General features: G+C 40.7%; 1 protein-coding gene across 3 annotated transcripts in view; it reads left to right on the top strand.

The window, feature by feature from the left end:
- LOC133660203 (CUB and sushi domain-containing protein 3-like) overlaps positions 1-22,397 on the top strand; it is a 616,484-nt gene that overhangs the window by 214,645 nt on the left and 379,442 nt on the right. For all 3 annotated transcript variants that reach the window (XM_062063483.1, XM_062063482.1, XM_062063484.1), the window contains exon 6: positions 20,298-20,410. In XM_062063483.1, the coding sequence (XP_061919467.1) occupies positions 20,298-20,410 (113 nt within the window). The remainder of the gene's footprint in view (positions 1-20,297; positions 20,411-22,397) is intronic.

Below are 22,397 nucleotides of genomic sequence, written 5' to 3'. Positions count from 1 at the left end.
GCACCTGGACATATGTTGATTGTCAACTCTAAATTGGCCCTAGTGAGTGTGAATGTTGTAGCAATATACAGTATATGTAGATAAAGATCATATGAAGTCAGACAGGGAGCACTCAGCTCTTCGTCCAGATTGCGTCTATATTGAAATTCAAAATTCTCATATGCAAAGAGTTACATTCCTCTAAGATCATTAGTTACAGGTAAGTACAAATATCATTTACATATCCAGTATATTTATAACAAAATATAAACATGTAAATATACACCATCACTTCACATAAGTACACAGCCTCCACTATACTGACCAGAGTTTCTGCAGGTATCAGCACATCTAATGTATTGCTTCTAATGCATTTTTAATGCAACTTAAAAAAATATAATACCCATGCATGTCTTACTGCAGATTAGTATATATAGAATTTAAAAAAAAATCTGTATAGACTAATTGTAAGCATTTGACAATGATAATGTCATATAGTTGAAACGTTTACATTAACTGTGGCCAAATAAGCACTAATGTAATCATAATATATAATTTAATGCAATTAACCTTTTTAAACGCAATAGCATATTTTTAATTAATGTAGTATTTTTAACCAATAAGGTCAATAACTTAATTATCCCAGATAGGTAAACAAACATAACAATAAAATGGACTTTCAATATTTACTGGGAAAAAATCTTCAACTGCAGTTTTTTTCTTCCCAATTGGAAAAAGTTGGTCGGGTGAATTGTTTTGTTGTCTTTTTTGATGCCAATTGCAAGTAAATGAATATTTTTAATGCCTCAGGGAATCATATTTAATGCTTTTTAATGCCATTTAAGGCTTTAATTTCCGCAAAATGTATTTAATGACTTTTAATGCTTTTTAATGACCCGCGGAAAACCGGTTAACATAGGGCTAATAGCAGTACTATATATAAGTTCTTATTTGCTACACTTCATGATTTATACATGAAACCAATTACTCACAGAAGACATATACTCTTTGAATGTAAACCCCTTCAGATAAGTATCAACAACTATTTACCTTTTAACATACATTTCACAGTGTAAACATGACACTAAACTAGTTTATCTTCAATTAATTGTTCATCGTGGTGAAGAAAGAGCTGAGCCGGAAGGCAAAGCTCTAAATTTACCGGTCGATCTACGTTCCCATCCTCACCTATGGTCATGAGCTTTGAGTTATGACCGAAAGGACAAGATCACGGGTACAATCGGCCGAAATAAGCTTCCTTCGCCAAGTGGCGGGGCTTTCCCTTAGAGATAGGGTGAGAAGCTCTGTCTTCCGGGAGGAGCTCAAAGTAAAGCCGCTGCTCCTACACATCGAGAGCAGCCAGATGAGGTGGTTCGGGAGTCTGGTCAGGATGCCACCCGAACGCCTCCCTAGGGAGGTGTTTCGGGCACGTTCGACCGTTAGGAGGCCACAGGGAAGACCCAGGACACGTTGGGAAGACTATGTCTCCCGGCTGGCCTGGGAACGCCTCAAGATCCCCCGGGAGGAGCTGGACGAAGTGGCTGGGGAGAGGGAAGTCTGGGCTTCCCTGCTTAGGCTGCTGCCCCCGCGACTCGACCTCAGAAGAAGCGGAAGAAGATGGATGGATGGATAATTGTGCATCCATATTTACAAAAAACTACTTGGCAAAATGATTTTTTTATGTTAACTTCTACCTATACAACAATGTGTGTGTGCGGGAGCCCAATAATATGTCATTCTAAATCACTCAAATACAATCAATTGGTCTTCCACGACAAAGTTGAGCGCTAACTAAAATGGCCGTGTAATGGCGCGTCAAACTCAAACAGCTTGCCTGCATGACACATTTGAGCAAGTACATCCAGCTGCATTTTCCAGTTGAGGGCAAACAAGGTACAATAGAGTATACTTGCCATCACCAACATCGCATGGGCGATCAAATATCTCAGTTTGCGGATATAGTTACACCGGGATTACATCTTCCCAACGATTCTGTCAGTATTTCACGGCTTTAATACCTGCTATTGGTTATTTTCCAGCAATTATTGACCTGTAGATTCAATGAGAGCAGAAAATCAGACACGGAGCACTCAGTTCTACGTCCAGATTGCATCTGAAATGTGGCCAGAAATTCCATTTCAGAACAATCCTGGCACAACAGCTCCCGTGACAAGGGTTCCCACCTGAATGCTGCTCACACTACTGTACATAACGTTCTTTTTCTCACAGTATATATGAAAAATACAATGCAGTTACTTATACACATTGTAGAAAATAAAACTTAACTTAAATACATTTCAAGATTATATAAAATAAAACCTAAAATATTTGCTCCATTTTTGGGTTTGTGACTTATGGTAAATACAGTCGTACAAACGTAGATCCGGCATGGACACACACGGAGGAACGAACCGAGCACAAGCTTGAATGTAAAGCAGTAGTGAAACAAGAAAGTATTACATGATTTGTCCAATTCCTCAGAAGTCTAATTGGAACCGTGTTAAAAAAAACCTGCCCAGTGTCTTATGAAGTGTCCGCCCTGAGATCGGTAGGTCGTGTGTTCAAACCCCGGCCGAGTCATACCAAAGACTATAAACATGGGACCCATTACCTCCCTGCTTGGCACTCAGCATCAAGGGTTGGAATTGGGGGTTAAATCAACAAATGATTCCTGAGCGCGGCCACCGCTGCTGCTCACTACTTCCCTCACCTCCCAGGGGGTGGAACAAGGGGATGGGTCAAATGCAGACAGTAATTTCACCACACCTAGTGTGTGTATGACTATCTGTGGTACTTTAACTTTACCGCAAAAAGTTACTAGCTAAGAATACAAAAATAACAAGTAGATTAAAAATAATATCCACAGTGCGTCAACATTGTCAGTCATATGAATGGGCAGTTGGATATCTATGAGTTTGATGCTTATGGCGACCGGCGGCAAAGTGTCTGGGCAATCTGTGGTTTTAGATGGCAATAAAAGTATTATAACAGCTCTTGCTTTCCATGTAGGCACATCATTTAGCAGGCTGCCACTGTGCTTAGGGATGTGCCGATCGATCGGCCACCAAATCGTAACGGCTGATTTTTGTAAAAATGTGCATGATTGTTCTTGTCAATTAATGTATTTTAATGTTAATCACAAATGCCGATACTCCCTGGCTGGTATTGTATTTATTTTAGTCCCCTGGCTGACAAGCAGCTAGAAGCTAATTGTGTATCTCCATACAAAGTGTGGAGCCACTAATGATAATCATCTCCATTACGGCAAATAAACTGCATTTCTTCGTATCTTAAGTACAAAACCCAAAACCAGAGAAGTTGGCACGTTGTGTAAATCGTAAATAAAAACAGAATACAATGATTTGCAAATCCTTTTCAACCTATATTCAATTGAATAGACTGCAAAGACAAGATACTTAACGTTCGAACCGGAAAACTTTGTTATTTTTTGCAAATATTAGCTCATTTGGAATTTGATGCCTGCAACATGTTTCAAAAAAGCTGGCACAAGTGGCAAAAAAGACTGAGAACGTTGAGGAATGCTCATCAAACACTTATTTGGAACATTCCACAGGTGAACAGGCTAATTAGGAACAGGTGGGTGCCATGATTGGGTATAAAAGCAGCTTCCATGAAATGCTCAGTCATTCACAAACAAGGATGGGACGAGGGTCACCACTTTGTGAACAAATGCGTGAGCAAATTGTTTAAGAACACAATTTCTCAACCAGCTATTGCAAGAAATTTAGGCATTTCACCATCTACAGTCTGTAATATCATCAAAAGGTTCAGATAATCTGTAGAAATCACTGCACATAAGCAGCAAGGCTGAAAACCAATATTAAATGCCTGTGACCTTCGATACCTCAGGCGGTACTGCATCAAAAAGCGACATCAGTGTGTAAAGGAAATCACCACATGGGCTCAGGAACACTTCAGAAAACCACTGTCAGTAACTACAGTTGGTCGCTACATCTGTAAGTGCAAATTAAAACTGTACTATGCAAAGCGAAAGCCATTTATCAACAACACCCAGAAACGCCGCCGGCTTCGTTGGGCCCGAGCTCATCTAAGATGGACTGATGCAAAGTGTAAAAGTGTTCTGTGGTCTGACGAGTCCACATTTCAAATTGTTTTTGGAAACTGTGGACGTTGTGGCATGGGTAACTTACACATCTGTGAAGGCACCATTAATGCTGAAATGTACATACAGGTTTTGGAGCAACATATGTTGCCATCCAAGCAACGTTACCATGGACGCCCCTGATTATTTCAGCAAGACAATGCCAAACCACATGTTACAACAGCCTGGCTTCATAGTAAAATAGTGTGGGCACTAGACTGGCCTGCCTGTAGTCCTGACCATTAAAAATGTGTGGCACAATATGAAGCCTAAAATACCACAACGGAGATCCCGGACTGTTGAACAACTTAAACTGTACATCAAGCAAGAATGGGAAATAATTCCACCTGAAAAGCTTAAAAAAGGGTCTTCTCAGTTCCCAAACGTTTACTGAGTGTTGTTAAAAGGAAAGGCCATTTAAAGGCCTACTGAAACCCACTACTACCGACCACGCAGTCTCATAGTTTATATATCAATGATGACATCTTAACATTGCAACACATGCCAATACGGCCGGGTTAACTTATAAAGTGCAATTTTAAATTTCCCGCTAAACTTCCGGTTGAAAACGTCTATGTATGATGACGTATGCGCGTGACGTCAATCGTTGAAACGGAAGTATTCGGCCCCATTGAATCCAATACAAAAAGCTCTGTTTTCATCTCAAAATTCCACTGTATTCTGGACATCTGTGTTGGTGAATCTTTTGCAATTTGTTTAATGAACAATGAAGACTGCAAAGAAGAAAGTTGTAGGTGGGATCGGTGTATTAGCGGATGGCTGCAGCAACACAACCAGGAGGACTTTGAGATGGATAGCAGACGCGCTAGCCGGTGACCTCACCTTGACTTCCTCCGTCTCCGGGCCGCCGACCGCATCTATGATCGGGTGAAGTCTTTCGTCGCTCCGTTGATCGCTGGAACGCAGGTGAGCACGGGTGTTGATGAGCAGATGAGGGCTGGCTGGCGTAGGTGGATAGCTAATGTTTTTGGCATAGCTCTGTGAGATCCTGTTGCTAAGTTAGCTTCAATGGCGTTGTTAGCAACAACATTGTTAAGCTTCGCCAGCCTGGAAAGCATTAACCGTGTAGTTACATGTCCATGGTTTAATAGTATTGTTGATTTTCGGTCTATCCTTCCAGTCAGGGGTTTATTTATTTTGTTTCTATCTGCATTTAAGCCCGATGCTATCACGTTAGCTCCGTAGCTAAAGAGCTTCACCGATGTATTGTCGTGGAGATAAAAGTCACTGTGAATGTCCATTTCGCGTTCTCGACTCTCATTTTCAAGAGGGTATAGTATCCGAGGTGGTTTAAAATACAAATCTGTGATCCACAATAGAAAAAGGAGAGAGTGTGGAATCCAATGAATCCTTGTACCTAAGTTATGGTCAGAGCGAAAAAAGATACGTCCTGCACTCTCACGTTCCTCATCCACGAATCTTTCATCCTCGCTCAAATTAATGGGGTAATCGTCGCTTTCTCGGTCCGAATCTCTCTCGCTGCATTGAAAACAATGGGAAATTGTGAGCAGCCCTTCCTCCTGTGACGTCACGCTACTTCCGGTATAGGCAAGGCTTTTTTTTATCAGAGACCAAAAGTTGCGAACGTTATCGTCGTTGTTCTATACTAAATCCTTTCAGCAAAAATATGGCAATATCGTAAAATGATCTAGTATGAAACGTAGAATGGATCTGCTATCCCCGTTTAAATTTAAAAAAAATCATTTCAGTAGGCCTTTAACACAGTGGTAAAAATGCCCCCTGTGCCAACTTTTTACAATGTGTTGCTGCCATTAAATTCTAAGTTAATGATTAATTGCAAAAAAAAAAAAAAATGTCTCAGTTCGAACATTAAATATCTTGTCTTTGCAGTGCATTCAATTGGATATACTATAAGTTAAAAATTATTTGCAAATCATTGTATTCTGTTTTTATTTACGAATTACACAACATAAGAGGAGAGCGGATCGATCCATAAATTGGTGGTGTTGATAACAATGATAGTGCTATGATCAATGATCAAGTGTTAGGTCGATTACTTTTTCATTCTAAACGTTTTCTTTGTTTGTTTTTGTTAATGTTTACAAACTTGGAATAATTCCCTCTATATAGGAGGACATTGAGGACAAAACCCCCAACATTTAAAATAATATTAGATAGTAGTTTTTGATTTTGTTTAGTATTGATGTATTATAGACTGTGCTTTGATCAACACAATTGTATGTAATACAAAAAGAATAAGGAACTAGTTTAAATATTGCATTCATATTGCTAAATTGTCAACACCACTCAACACCAAAAAATACAAAAAAAAGATCATACCCTGCATAAGTCAGCAGTCAAAGGCGTCTTATATTCATATTATTAATAATTAAATATAATAAATTAATAATAATTTATAATAATAATATGCAGTCTAAATAAAAGTATACCATCTAACAATTATAAATGTATAAATAATATATTTATAATCGAATCATAGCCCCTGAATCATAGTCCTAATGGACTCATAATGTGCCCAATGATTCCCACCATAGTAAATCCCATTTATTTAGACTATGCACTGTATGCAGGATATTTATTAAGTGTAATTCATTTGAATGCAACTGCAGTATTCCATATTCGGACTGTATATTCTCACAAATTGCATTTTTATAATGAGGTAGGGTAGGAAAAGTTTTGTTGAGTGTATGCCAGCTGACGTGAGTTGAGATGCGAGGTACACTCTTGACTGATCAGCCAGCAATCACAGAGCTGACACACTGAGACAGACAACTATTCATACCTAAGGACAATTGAGAGTCTTCAGCTAACCTAACATTGCACACATTTCACAGTGGGAGGAAGCAGGAAGGAACCCACACATGCAAACTCTCTTCTAAGATATTTCAACTTTTAAAAATACATTTGAGGCTGAAGCAAAACTTACAATTCTCCAGAAGAGCTACATTTAAATGTGGTCTTTCTATTGTGAGTTCACAATGCCTTTCGGAGATGTCGAATCTCGCATGAAGTCATTCATTCGGTAGGCCCAGACAGCTGCATGGATCTTGAGGGCTTAGGGAGTATTTATCAGTTTGGCTGAGATTTACAAAGTAACCCGTCTGATTATGTTGTCTGCTGTACATTGCATAATGTATACACACTTATTGCCATCATTTATTTTGCTATTTGCAAATATACAGATACCAATATACAAATATAAACATTCAGATCTCTACAGAACAGTTGAAAATATACACACGTTAATAAACCATTGGAACAGATGGATAGTATTAATATGTATTACAATTGTAATGTTCACATTATTTTGACGTTGGGGTTAAAATTTCTCAATGTACACACAAAACCTTTTTATTAAAGCTCAATTTTAGTTTAATGAAGTGGCCAGGTGAAAGATTTGTCTGCCATTTTGGCCGCTAGCCCGTAATTATGGGAAGCTCTGTTTCTCTTCATCACAGTCTTCTTGTCTTCCTTCTACTTTGGCCACTTTCTTACCAGGTAATTTCCTCCTCTGCAGTCACTCGGCAGCAAATGCAAAATAAATGATATAGATAAACAAACCTTTGAGATGACTGCACACACTCACAATAAAACTGACATTAACGTGTGCGTGCATACACATAGACGAAACAAAAAAGAATATCACGTTAATTTTTAGTACCCTGCACCATGCTCCGACAATCCCAATCCTCTATTAGACAGACACAATGGCAGTTTGTGTGTGTGTGTGTGTGTGTGTGTGTGTGTGTGTGTGTGTGTGTGTGTGTGTGTGTGTGTGTGTGTGTGTGTGTGTGTGTGTGTGTGTGTGTGTGTGTGTGTGTGTGTGTGTGTGTGTGTGTGTGTGTGTGTGTGTGTGTGTGTGCGTGTGTGTGTGCTGAGTGTATGTTGACAGACAGTGCTGGGATTGCAAGACAACAGAACAAAGTCGGAGCTGGTTAGCTAGAAAAATGAGAAGGCCCCTGGCAGTTTTAAATCTCTTCTCGAGCATCCCTGATGCCGCAGCCTCCACGCTAAATGAAATGATTTATCTATGACATGGACGAAACCATGAAGATAGAACATATAAGCTACATACAAACTGCTGGTCGATTCCGATTTTTTTTTTTGCCCATGTGTGACATCATCTGGATTTTAATGTCACTGTGAACAGTACCATTGAGATTTTTTTCAATCCGACCTAGGCCTGCTTTGTTTGTATGTGGTCATAAATCTGATATGTATCCAATGTGACGGCATCCTGAATGCTCAGCTGCCGTTCATCCGTCACGTATGTCATCGCCAGGTGACCAATGTCACAATTGTTCGCCAAAAAATGCTGTACGATATCAACACAAATATTTATCCCGATGTGCGTAATTATAAATCTCAATAAGGATAAAAATACAAATTTAACTTATGTTATGTCACATTAATCAAAAATATATGCAAATTTTAAATCAACACAAATTATCACATTAATCAAAAACATATGCAGATTAATTGCACAATTTATTTTGACAATACGTGCTCCTTTACCTCAACCGCGTATGGTTTCCTGAAAGGCGCCATTGGTTGTTATATTTTCAGTGATCATCAGGTCAATGCATACATCAGTGCAAAAATTAGTGAGGAGACTCTTACTGATGTGCTCGCTGGAACATTTTTACTTCAAAATACACCTGGACGGGATTTTAGGTAAAACTCTTACCGAGTTTTGAGCAAAACAAATGACGTACATTCATTTACGCCGTTTTAAAAATGTTCCCGAATGGCATTCTAATAATAAAATTGCATTTGTTTTCAAATATTGGTGTGTTTAAGTTTATTTAATTTATGCAAGTAATTAGTAAGTAATAACCAGTGATTAATCATGATGTTGATTAATCATTCAAAAGTGTGATTAATACACATATATTCTGTGTCACATTCAAGCTCGGGTCCTCTACCAGAGGCCTGAGAGTTTGAGGGTTCTGCGCAGTATCTTGGCTGTTCCTATGGCTGCGCTCTTATGGACTGTTGGAGCCACTTTCCCAGTTTGGGGGTTACTGCCCCAAGTGCCCCCAGTACTACGGGGACCACGCAAGCCTTGACCTTCCACATCCATTCCACCTGCTCTTTCAACCCTTGGTACTTCTCAAAATTCTCGTGTTCCTTCTTCCTGATGTTAGCATCAGCTGAGATTGTTACATCTATCACCACCACCCTTTTCTGCTCTTTGTACACCACCACTATGTCTGGTTGGTTAACCAGGAGCTGTTTGTCAGTCTGGAAGCTGAAGTCCCACAGAACCTTGGCCCTGTTGTTCTCAGCCACCTTCTGTGGTATGGCCCATTGGGATTTGGGTACTTCTATTCCATACTGGTTGCAGATGTTCCTGTATACTATCCCAGCCACTTGGTTGTGCCTCTCCATGTACGCTGATCCAGCTAGCATCTTACAACCTGCTACTATGTGCTGGACTGTATATATATATATATATATATATATATATATATATATATATATATATATATAGATGCATACACACTGTTGCGTCTGACCAGTCTTCCTCTCAGGGAATTAAAGTCACTGGTCAATTCCAAGTTATTTCAGATGACATATATGTTGAGTAAGAAGGACCATCAAGACAGAATAGGAATATCATCAAGTTTTACTAAAGCTTTAGGAGACCACCCTTACGATGCGGTAATACCAGCATCTAGAAGCGGTCTGAAAATCAAACGGGAAGAGACAACTTATTGAATACGAAAACAGCCCCCACCCTGCCCAGAAACGAATACAGCCTCATTGTTCTAATACTGATATGGTAAAAAGGGAGTGCACCATTTTCCCACATTCCAACGCCTTCAAGGTAAGGCACATAGTTTACTTGCGGACATAAGGTACAAGCATAAAGAGTACACATGGGAAAATATTAGCTGCTTTAAACATGACTATGAATAAAGAAATAACTCTTAAAAATATATGCATTCACCATAACACCCACAAGATATGGATACCAGTTTAACTTTTATTTTCTCTTTTAGTTGTACATATTACATTTCATATAAAAAAAAACCAATAACACATATTTTAGGTACCAGCCCTTCTTTTCGACAGTGTATACTATCAACACATGGATTTAAATATGACATCTGTAATTTCTTGATGTCTGTAGGACTGTCCGTCGTAGACGGTGCCATGGAACCACAACTTTGTCAGGCTCGTTTGGTATGTTTTTGTGACTTTGTGGTTTTGATGCAACATTAGTATTTTGTCGCATTTTAACGCTGTCTCTGTACTGTGTTCTTAATGCCGTGTCTTCAAATGACAGAAAATATTAGACGTGTTTTTGTCGTATATTTTGCAGATTAGTGTTGTCTGATTTGGTGTCTGAGTTCCGCTTCCGTTTTATTGGCATCAATTCCTTTTTGAGTTTTGTTGGTTAAGCCTCCATTGTGCTTTCTGTCTCTGATAGTAGCACACTGCTACATTCTTGACGCCCATGCTCTAAAAGTTATGTCAAGTGATGTAAAAATACCAGCACAAAGAGGCAGCTGCTGCACTTACATTAGCCGCAGCCTATCCATCCATCCATTTGCTACTGCTTGTGCCTCTCGGGGTCCAGACGTCAAAATTACGTTACATTAACGATAGAGAATTATATCGTACTATAGACATTTTAGTGTCGTAATATAATATATATTGTTATATCACACCGCACAAGTTGCAAAAATAAATGGTGGATTTATGAGCAGAAAACACACACACACACACACACACACACACACACACACACACACACACACGCACGTACACAAACCCACGTTACACGGTGTCTGTTTAATTTTGTTTTAAATGTATTGAGTTGAATTTTGTTTGGTACAGGGATGTTTCATAATGTATGAAAACATCCATGATGACTGCAATTAGCCCTCTAACGGCCATGGAAATCATTAGATAAAATGAATACATCACCAAAACATGCAAAGAATTCATCTGCAGTGGCTTGATGACATTGAGCTCAGCATTTATCAGGAGGATTACGTCAAGCAATTACACTGTACTGGTTGTGTGTAATTATTTGGACAATTAAAATAAAGTAATTAACTGCCATTATGTTCTGTCGCTGTATTTTTTTTCTTCTTCTAACAATACTTAGTTATTCAAAATGGGACCATACAGTTATTTCAGCTGCAGGTATTTAAGTAAGCATTCTTTATTTTTCACAAAATTAACACTGAATTATCTTTCATGCTTTACTATTCCTGAATTGGAATATCATGTATATATTTCTATTCCCCTGTGTGTGGAACAACAATAGAGAACAGTTGACAGAGTGTGTGGAACAACAATAGAGAACAGTTGACAGAGTTATTGACTCATTTGAACTCATTAACCAAATAAAAGAGAATATGAATTCCTTTATTAGTCCTCAAGAGAGGAATTTTAATTACATTTATTCACACAGTTATTGAACATAAATATGTGGCGCACACAGGTTAAATATACAGACTTGCAAAAGCCAGACGCTGTAGACATACAGTACAAATTGCCACTTCTTCAACAAACAAGCCATTAGAACATATGGTAGTTTTTGTTTTTGGAAATACACTACCACAATACAGGTGGTCCTCATTTTACAGCGGCCCGCGATACATTTTGTGGTTACGAACACACTCCAATTGAATGTTAAAAGTACTGTACAAAAATGAAAAGATATCTAGCTACTTGCGCACAGCAAATTAAGCCTCAGGCAGGAGATTAATACTGTACATTGTGGCGTCGCTACGCTGAGTAAGGATGGTATGTTTTTTTGTTTTTAGTTAGCTTTTTAACTTCAACCTTCATTACAGTATGTTTCAACCGACTCTTTTGGAAGCAGTGCATACAAGAAAAGGAAAGTGAAGTGAAATTAGGCAATGTAAAGCACTTAGGACCTGATTTACTAAGATCCAAATACCACGTGGTAAACAGCGTGTGCAATCTATAAAATAGCATGTACTATTAGTGGGCGTGTTTCGTGCAATTGATAAAGACTGCGTGTGCAATTGAAAAGTGGCGCAGACCACCTTATTTAAATGAGGACTTTGCATGTATTGTATACCGATACTATCAAAGTACCGCGGTAGTAATGAATTAAAAATGGTACTATACTGCTATTGAAAAATACGGGTACATTTTTTTCATCCGCATGCTGCCATGCGGCTGTGACGTTGCTGAGCCGAGGGGCATATTGAATGGGTCAGCACACACACACACAGAGCGCATACAAGCAGTAACAATGTGGAGGGAAATAATGGCAAAGACGTTGACTTTACTGGTCAATAAAGAGGGTGCTAAAATGGAGGTGTTTTGGCTTCAAAACTCACTATAAAGGTGACACTTTAAACACAGAACCGCTGCCCTGTAATAATAATAATAATAATGCATTAGATTTATATAGCGCTTTTCTAGGCACTCAAAGCGCTTCACAGAGAAGTGAGAACCCATAAGCGGTGCTTTAAAAACTGACACTAGAAGTTTCAAAAGTGACAGGTAATGTAGTTAACTAGCATCTCTGCTGTGCACATATAGACGATACAGCTGTTTGTTGGCTTGTTGCTAATTATTAGTGCAGTCAAAACCGCCCACTTAGTGTAAACTAATGCAAGAGAAATTTCAGTTTGAAAATGGAATTTTGCAATTAGTTCCTACAATTTGTTTTTTAATTTTAGCAATGTGTGTTTTACCTGTTACATGTTGTAGAAACGTGATGTCCACTCTTGCTTTATAGAACTGTGTTTAATGAACACTTTCAAACATTAATCATACTCCGCTGTACGCTTTACCGGCATCGCTGCCGCTCTCAATGTTGTGAACCTTTTACTTCCGGGATCACGTGAGAGACTCGTGAACTCAGTCTCTTAAAGGGGCCGTGCCCATTTTCACAACATTACATCCCTCCTTTTCTTTCAAAGTAAATGTCCTTGTTTCTGTTGAAAAAAAAGAACTGTATGGTGACACTTAACTTAAGTCAAACTAAAGATTTTGCCAGTTCAAACTTTCACAATGACAATACAATACAAATATTTTAACTGGATAATAAATGCCTCCTGACATTACTATACAGGAGCAAATAGAAGTTCAAAGGTTAATTCAGTCCAAGAGTCTCCTTGGGAGTCGTCTGTCGGCTCTGACAGGGTATCTCCTCTGGTCTTGATCCGGACCTTGTTGTTGTCGTTGTTGATCCTGGTCATGAATCTGATCACCGGTACTGTCCTCATCATCATCATCATCATCATCACTGCTGTCACTGTCACAATTCAGTGGGACAAATGGTTGGTGTTTGAGAAGCTTATACAGGGACCTGTGCCTGGTGACTTCATGTCCCTGTCTTTTTGTGGTGACCATTGTTCCTTTCACTGAGATGACCTTGTATGGCTTGGGGTTGAATGGTGTGACCATTTTCCCGGTTCTCCTCTGACGTATCAGGACAACATCACCCTGTTTCAACTGTGAGTGCACGGCATTCCTCCTTTCATCAGCATATAGTTCCATCCTTAGTGCATCAGTTTGCCTGAGGTCATTGTCGTCGGTGGGGTGAGAGATGGAGGGCAGTTTTATTGACATGGGTCGACCAAATAATAATTCTGCTGGAGACCGGTTGGTGGTGTGGTGAGGAGTGGCGCGATAGTTGCGAAGGAACTTGTACAATTCTTGCTTCCATGGCTTACCTTCGACCATGGTAGTGTGCACAGCCTTGATTAAAGGTCTGTTGAATCTTTCAACTACTGCATTGGCCTGTGGCCAGTATGGTGTAATTTTCCTGTGGTGGAAACCGAGGTAGTGAGCAAAATCACAGAATATATTGCCTGAGAATGGGGGTCCGTTGTTACTCTTGACGACTTCTGGCGTGCCCACCAAGGAAAATATTTTATCCATGACAGGGATTTTTGTGTGTGCTGAGGTTGAGGATGTGATCTCGACAAAGGGGAATCTAGAGTATTCGTCCAGCATAACAAACAGGTAATCATCGGAGGGTAGGGGACCGCAAAAGTCCACGGAGACATTTTTCCAGGGTCCAATTGGGAGTTCAGACATTTGTAGTGGCTGGTGTTCCGTTCTCGGTACTGATGACTGACATGGGATGCACTGAGACACTAGTTCTTCTGCTTGCTTGTCTGTTCCAGGGAACCAGACCTTTTCTCTGAGTAGCTGCTTGGTCTTAACTACTCCTTGATGTCCTTCATGAGCGAGAGCTAGAGCTCTAGTTTGTAGCGTTTGTGGCAGTACCAGTCTGTTGCCTCTAAGGATTAGGCTGCCGTCATCCAGGACTGTGAGCTCTTCCCTGACGTTGTGAAAGGCTTTTAACATTGAGCGATGAAATTCCGAGGGGCCGTCATACAGTTGGGTCCAGTCGCCAGAGTGTATCACTTTTTTCAGGTGTAGCAGCACTGGATCCTTGACTGTCTCTCGTTGCACTTCTTGGAGAGTCATTGCTTTGGGGATTGCATGTTCTGCGATGAACCTGACATGGATCTCAGTGTCAATGTCATCAGTTGTCATACACTTGTGGAGAGTTTGCAGGTGGCGTGACATATAGTCTGCTGGATTGGATTTCCCCGCTTTGTGGACTACTTTGAACTTGTAGGGTTGGAGTCTGAGAGCCCATCTTTCTATGCGTGCTGGGGGTTTGGACTTCGGATTGTTGAAAATCAGTTCCAGTGGTTTGTGGTCTGTGACCATGACAAAATCCGATCCATATTGGTACAGGTGGAAGTGTTCGCAACTCCAGACTATTGCAAGTGCTTCCCGCTCAGTCTGGGAGTACCTTTGTTCCACTGGAGTCAGGGCTCTGCTGGCGTAGGCCACAATGTGCGTTTTGTTGTTTGTTTTGTCTGTCTGTGCAAGGATGGCGCCGAGACCAACCGGGCTTGCATCCACAATGACTGTTGTCTTTCTTCCTGGATGGAAGTAGCTCATGACTGGGTGGCTGATTAGTCTGTCTTTTAGCTGAGTCAGGGCATTTGTATGTTTATCTGTCCAGTGCCAGGCCGCATCTTTCTTTGTAAGTTCACAAATCGGCTGGGTGATTGATGATAAGTCTGGAATGAAGCGAGCACTGTAGTTGGCCATTCCTAGTAGACTGCAGACTTCACTCTGATTCTGGGGCAGCGGCATGTGTGTGATGGCCTGGATCTTCTTAGGGTCAGGTGAGACACCATCTTTTGAAAAGACATAGCCATAAAATTCTAAAGACTGTTTGTTAAACTCACACTTTTGCTCATTGATTGTGAGGTTGTTCTCAGCGAGTCTCTTGAAGACTGCCTCCATGGAACGATCGTGATCTGCAGGTGTGGCCCCAAATATGATAATATCGTCACTGAAATTTCTGACCCCTGGTATTCCGTGCAGCACGTTTTGAATTGTGTGCTGGAAAACTTCTGCTGCCGACGATATTCCAAAGATGAGCCTCGTATATCTCCTGAGTCCCACATGTGTCGAAAATGTGGTGATGTATCTCGATTCGGGTGCTAATTCCAGTTGATGGTATCCTGCGTTGAGGTCCAGCTTTGAGAAGATAGTTGCACCATTGAGATCGTGTATGATGTCATCCACTGTTGGTGATATGTGCCTTTCTCTCTGGACAGCTGTGTTGGGCAGGCGCATGTCAATGCAGAGACGGATTTTTTCAGGATTTTGGGGTTTTGGAGTCGCTACGATGGGGGACACCCATGGCGTTGGGCCATGAACTTTCTCAATAATGCCCTGGTCTTCTAGGTGTTGCAGTTCCTGCTCTACTTTCTTTCGCATGTGGAAAGGAATGTGCCGATGTGGTTGGACTACAGGCCGTACGCTGTCGTCGATGTGTAGCTTGACTTGGAAATTCTTTAGTTTCCCTATGCCAATGGTGAGATTTGGATATTGCAGGAGTAGCTCTTGAGCCTTGGACATGTCCTGCTTCTTGGTCTGCGTGCAACACACTACGTGCAGTAGGCCTAATTCAGTTCCTGTTGTGTGTCCCAGTAGGGAGCCATGAGCTCCTTCAGCCACATAGAAAGTTGCTTGTACAGTTTTGCCATTTGCAGAGACTGTTGTGTTTACTTTTCCTCTGAGTGGAAGTGGGGTGTTTGAACCATAGGGAAATATTTTCTTTCTAGCTTGTTCGAGCTTTACATTTGCCTGTATTGTGCCGAAGGCTGTCTCATCAAGGATGTTGGCTGAAGCACCTGAATCGACTAGAACGTTCATGTTTTCACCAGCTATCACAAGCTGCCGCACTGGTGGTAGGGCGCCACCAGCTGTGCTTGTGACAAATAGGTACTCGTCATCTGTGCTTGAGTCTTGTGTAGCTACATGGCTGACAGAGGTGTGAGGTAGTTCGTCTACATCAGTCTGAAGTGATCTGACTTGTTTATAGTTACGTGCTGTTGTTTTGTACATGCTGTGTGTTTGTTTGGTTGTCTGTTGTGAGAGACAGCAGCGCGCATAATGATTGAGTTTCCCACATGCATTACACGAGACGCCTTTTGCCGGGCATGCTGATTGTCCTCCCTGGTGAGGAAATGTGCCCCCACAATTCCTGCATGTTGTTTTTGATTGTTGTTGTTGTTGTTGTGCACTGTTCATCTTTGATCTTTGGGGCAGCGAGCCTGTCCATCTTTTGTTGCTTGTGCTAGCTATGGCTGCAATCTCTCCTGTGTTATTTTTGTTTTCCATGCCAAAAGCTTGAAATTCAGATGTTTCGAATGCCCTGGCAAGATCCAGTAGGTCTTTGAGAGTCATCCTAGGGTCTCTTAGTGCTCTCCTCCTGAGCCGTGACGACATGCAGTTGAGTATGATTTGTGATTTTATTTCTTAGTTTTCGTCATTGAATTCACAGTTTTGGGCCAGTTTCCTGAGTCTGGTATGGAATGCATCCATTGTTTCTCCCTCGTTTTGTTTTGCTTGTCTAAACGTGTAGATTTCAAACTCCACATTACGACTTGGGCTAAAGTATGCAGTGAGTAGCTCAACTGCTTTATCATAGTCCTTTGCCTCTCCTTTTTCAGTAAAAGTCTCAAAAATATCTTGCACTGGTTCCCCAGCATAATACAGTAGCATAGCCCTTTTATGTGTTGCATCCGTTATGGCTGCTGCAGTGAGAAACGTTTCAAAACGCAACATCCATTTCTTCCATTTTGAGGAGAGGGAGGCGGGTTCAGTGCTGATATCGAAGTGTGGGAATTGCGGGAGCCCAGCTAATGCCGCCATCTAGCTTGTGTTCGTTGTTATTTTTATTTAATTGTATTTATTTGAATCTCTCTTTCGTTCTGTCTGTAGTGCTGGTTAGCAGTGGAGTAGCATGTATGGTTGATTCAATGGTTTTCACTTACGGCCGATCAGCTTCGTAGCGTGTCATGATACTGCTCCGTGCAGTGAATGGGGCAGATCAAAATCAGTGGGTTCTTTCACAGCTTGTGCTCCGTATCCTCGTCGCCAATGTAGAAACGTGATGTCCACTCTTGCTTTATAGAACTGTGTTTAATGAACACTTTCAAACATTAATCATACTCCGCTGTACGCTTTACCGGCATCGCTACCGCTCTCAATGTTGTGAACATTTTACTTCCGGGATCACGTGAGAGACTCATGAACTCAGTCTCTTAAAGGGGCCGTGCCCATTTTCACAACATTACACATGTCTTATCTTGGCGGCACACTGGCGCAGTGGTTAGTGCCTGTGCCTCACAATAAAAAGGTTGTGGGTATGATTCCTGGGCTTGGAGTCTTTCTGTATGGAGTTTGCATGTTCTCCCCATTACTGCGCAGGTTCTCGGGTTTCCTCCCATCTCCAAAGACATGCACCTGGACATATGTTGATTGTCAACTCTAAATTGGCCCTAGTGTGTGAATGTGAGTGTGAATGTTGTCTGTCTATCTGTGATGCGATGAGGTGGTGACTTGTCCACAGTGTACCCCGCCTTACGCCCGAGTGCAGCTGAGATAGGCTCAAGATCCCCTGCAATATTATTAATAATATTGGTATCAGGACAACCCTAGCGTTTACTATACGGGGCATCATTTTGTTTGTTGTTACTGCCGAAGGTGCACTTATTGGAGAGAAGCTGCACTCTGCCCAAAAGCAAACAAATGCACACCTAAATATTTTTTTTTTCATATAAGAAATAGTTTAATAATATATGTATTCTATGTGAAACAATTGAACATCATTGAAAACATACTAAAACGCATCAATCAAATGTGTTTTAGTCAGCCCTTTAAGTCCTCTAGCTGTTACACAAGTATAAAAGGATATTGCTGAATAGTAATAATAATATTTTTAATTTCTGATCGTCCAAAATGTTGACACGCACACGTGGGACGGAGGAATTTCCCTTTGTCCATCTTCTGTCCTTATAGCGCAGGGGTGGGCAATTAATTTTTACCGGGGGCCGCATGAGCAACCCGAGCACTGCTGGAGGGCCACATCGATAATATTTCAATTAAATTTTGCTCAATATTATTTTTGATATATACCGTAAGATAAATAATAATAATAATAATAATTAATAATAATAGTAATACTTCAACATAGTGTGTGTAACAGCATTCCATGACTAATATAAATAAATTAACATTAATAATAAAAGACAGTAAAATAAGCACACGTATGACTGAGGAGTCATAGTGTAACTTTGTGTGGTGTTTGAGTTGTCCGACTTTTTGTGTGGCCATAAACGCACCAGTGGTTTAGTGCTATGCGTGTTGGTGACAGATGACAAGTTGGTTTTGGCCTGGTTTGTACGGCAGAAAATGACTAGTTTTTCGAGATAGAATTGTTTTACTCATGTTTTTGGTGTGGTTATGTCCGAATATAAACAGTTTTGCTCAATAAAGTGATCGATATAATTCCTGTCCTCGAAGCATCTCGATAGACGTTACAATAATTGAACGGTGTTCAATTGAACGGTGTTGACGAACACCGTTAGGGCCGCTTGTTGTCAGTCACTCAAAGTTGCATTGCAAAATTACATAGAATAAATATGTTTATTTTGTTTAGAATTCAGATGGGATTTGATTTGGTGCGCGGCATATATTTGCTGCGCGCAGCAGACGCTTGAGCAGTGCGCAATTGCGCAGGCACGCACCTTAGAGGGAACGTTGCTTTGCAGTCCATGTCTTGTTGGAAACACGGCATTCTTCATCAACTTTTCTCTTTTTAGCGTCTCGGGTGTAAACCGTGCATCACTTGTCGCTGCATGTGCACCTTCACTCGCAGGTTACACACGGACACACGCCCATAAATAATACTTATAAATAATAAATAGTAATAAAAGCAGCACAGTTGTATTGCGCGCACGACATAGATGTTTTTTCAACTTTATTTTGTTATTTTATGATTGCAGCTGTTCACATTCACTCACAATCACGCACACGCATACGTCCACACGGAAGTAATACAAATAACGATTTTCAAAACAAAAGCAGCACCGTTGTATTGCACACTCGACATAGATACTTTTTAAAATTTATTTTGTAATTTATAATTGGCCTCAGGCGGGCCGGACAGGGACGCACAAAGGGCCGGATGCGGCCCGTGGGCCGCAGAATGCCCAGGTCTGTTATAGCGTGAGCACTGATCATGCAACCGTGTGTGGAACTGTCAGTTTGCGCATCTATCTGCCACGTGCTAAATAAAATGACAAATGGTGCTCGCAAAACAGTGATGAGTGTTGATAAATGTCATTGCACGTGCTAAATACTTATATTTGCATGTTCTCCTCCCACTATTGTGGGCGTTTTGAAGATCAGCATATATTTTGCACATTAATGAAGACCGAGACGCAACATGTATTCCACACTTTTTTCTTCACACTTAACAGACACAATCTGCTTTGCACGTGTTTAATAGATCTGTTTTGTGTGTACTTTTAGGTTTGCACTTGGTGTTCGTAAACATGTGAAAGGATATTCTGCTATGAAATAGACAGTGGTAACTAAGCAGTGTAGAGGTCTCATTATTGGGGCTTCCTCCTCCCAATCAGCCTGTCTACCCTCAATCCTAGGAAATATTTTCATTTATAAGTTTTATATTTCCTTTGGATTTTATGTGTATTTTCTGTGTTTTCAGTACAACTAAGGTATAAGTTCTAACTGAACTTACACCACGGATGGAACTTGCCGACCACTTAATGTTCTTAACTTAGCGCCACGCTTCTTGAAATAGAAGTTTAAGTAATTTTGCGTTTGATGTGCTCTTCATCTTTAGGTTGACTGGGATGAATATTCCAGCACCCATCATCAGCAACAAAAATTGGCTGCGGCTGCATTTTGTGACAGAGAGCAACCACCGTCATAAAGGCTTCAGGGCTCAGTATCAAGGTAAGACAAAATTACTTCATTTGCATAGCATCATGGAGAGAGCGCTACTTGAAGAGAAGGGCACATCATTTGAAAAAACCGACAGTAATTTCTAAATAGAGCGTTTTTGATCTTTCTTAAGTGCATAATAAGCAGTTTTATTAATAGCTCCTCTGTCCCAGGCAGACTGTTTTTTTTCTGCTGTTTTCTTCAAGGGGCCTTTGTTATCTATCATTTGTGAGATTAAAAATATGTATAATTGCTTTACTTTCTCAGTTCTAGTTATGTTATCTTATGTTGACTTGTCTGATTGCCTATATTTTTTGCAAGTCATCTTGCAATGTGTGTAATGTACACTACCGTTCAAAAGTTTGGGGTCACATTAAAATGTCCTTATTTTTCAAAGAAGATAACTTTAAAGGCCTACTGAAATGATTTTTTTTTATTTAAACGGGAATAGCAGATCCATTCTATGTGTCATACTTGATCATTTCGCGATATTGCCATATTTTTGCTGAAAGGATTTAGTAGAGAAAATCGACGATAAAGTTCGCAACTTTTGCTCGCTGATAAAAAAAAGCCTTGCCTGTACCGGAAGTAGCGTGACGTCACAGGAGCTAGTATTCCTCACAATTCCCCGTTGTTTACAATGGAGCGAGAGAGATTCGGACCGAGAAAGTGATGATTACCCCATTAATTTGAGCGAGGATGAAAGATTCGTAGATGAGGAACGTTACAGTGAATGACTTGAGAGGCAGCGATGGACGTATCTTTTTTTCGCTCTGACTGTAACTTAGGTACAAGCTGGCTCATTGGATTCCACACTCTCCTTTTTCTATTGTAGATCACAGATTTGTATTTTAAACCACCTCGGATACTATATCCTCTTGAAAATGAGAGTCGAGAACGCGAAATGGACATTCAGTGCCTTTTATCTCCACGACAATACATCGGCGAAATGCTTTAGCTACGAGCTAACGTGATAGCATCTTGCTTTAACTGCATATAGAAACAAAAGAAATAAACCCCTGACTGGAAGTATAGATAGAAAATCAACAATACTATTAAACCGTGGACATGTAAATACACGGTTAATGCTTTCCAGGCTGGCGAAGGTTAACAATGCTGTGCTAACGACGCCATTGAAGCTAACTTAGCAACCGGACTGCACAGAGCTATGCTAAAAACATTAGCTCTCCACCTACGCCAGCCAGCCCTCATTTGCTCATCAACACCCGTGCTCACCTGCGTTCCAGCGATCGGCAGAAGGACGAAGGACTTCACCCGATGCGTTTGGCGGCCCGGAGACGTAGGAAGTCAAGGTGAAGTCGGCGGCTAGCGCGGATAGCGCGGCTAGCGCTCCAACAAAGTCCTCCTGGTTGTGTTGCTGTAGTCCGCTGCTAATACACTGATCCCACCTACAACTGTCTTCTTTGCAGCCTTCATTGTTCATTAAAAAAATTGCAAAAGATGTCCAGAATACTGTGGAATTATGAAATGAAAACAGAGCTTTTTGTATAGGATTCTACGGGGTACCATAACTTCCGTTACTCGGACTTCGTCACGCGCATACGTCATCATACCGCGATGTTTCAGCCGGATATTTCCCGGGAATTTTAAAATGTCACTTTATAAGTTAACCCGGCCGTATTGGCATGTGTTGCAATGTTAAGATTTCATCATTGATATATAAACTATCAGACTGCGTGGTCGGTAGTCGTGGCTTTCAGTAGGCCTTTAAACTAGTCTTAACTTTAAAGAAATACACTCTATACATTGCTAATGTGGTAAATGACTATTCTAGCTGCAAATGTCTGGTTTTTGGTGCACTATCTACATAGGTGTATAGAGGCCCATTTCCAGCAACTATCACTCCAGTGTTCTAATGGTACAATGTGTTTGCTCATTGGCTCAGAAGGCTAATTGATGATTAGAAAACCCTTGTGCAATCATGTTCACACATCTGAAACAGTTTAGCTCGTTACAGAAGCTACAAAACTGACCTTCC

The sequence above is a fragment of the Entelurus aequoreus genome, linkage group LG11, assembly GCF_033978785.1.
Source record: "Entelurus aequoreus isolate RoL-2023_Sb linkage group LG11, RoL_Eaeq_v1.1, whole genome shotgun sequence".
In the NCBI taxonomy this organism is placed as follows: Eukaryota; Metazoa; Chordata; class Actinopteri; order Syngnathiformes; family Syngnathidae; genus Entelurus; species Entelurus aequoreus.
This window is presented reverse-complemented; position numbering and strand designations above follow the sequence as displayed.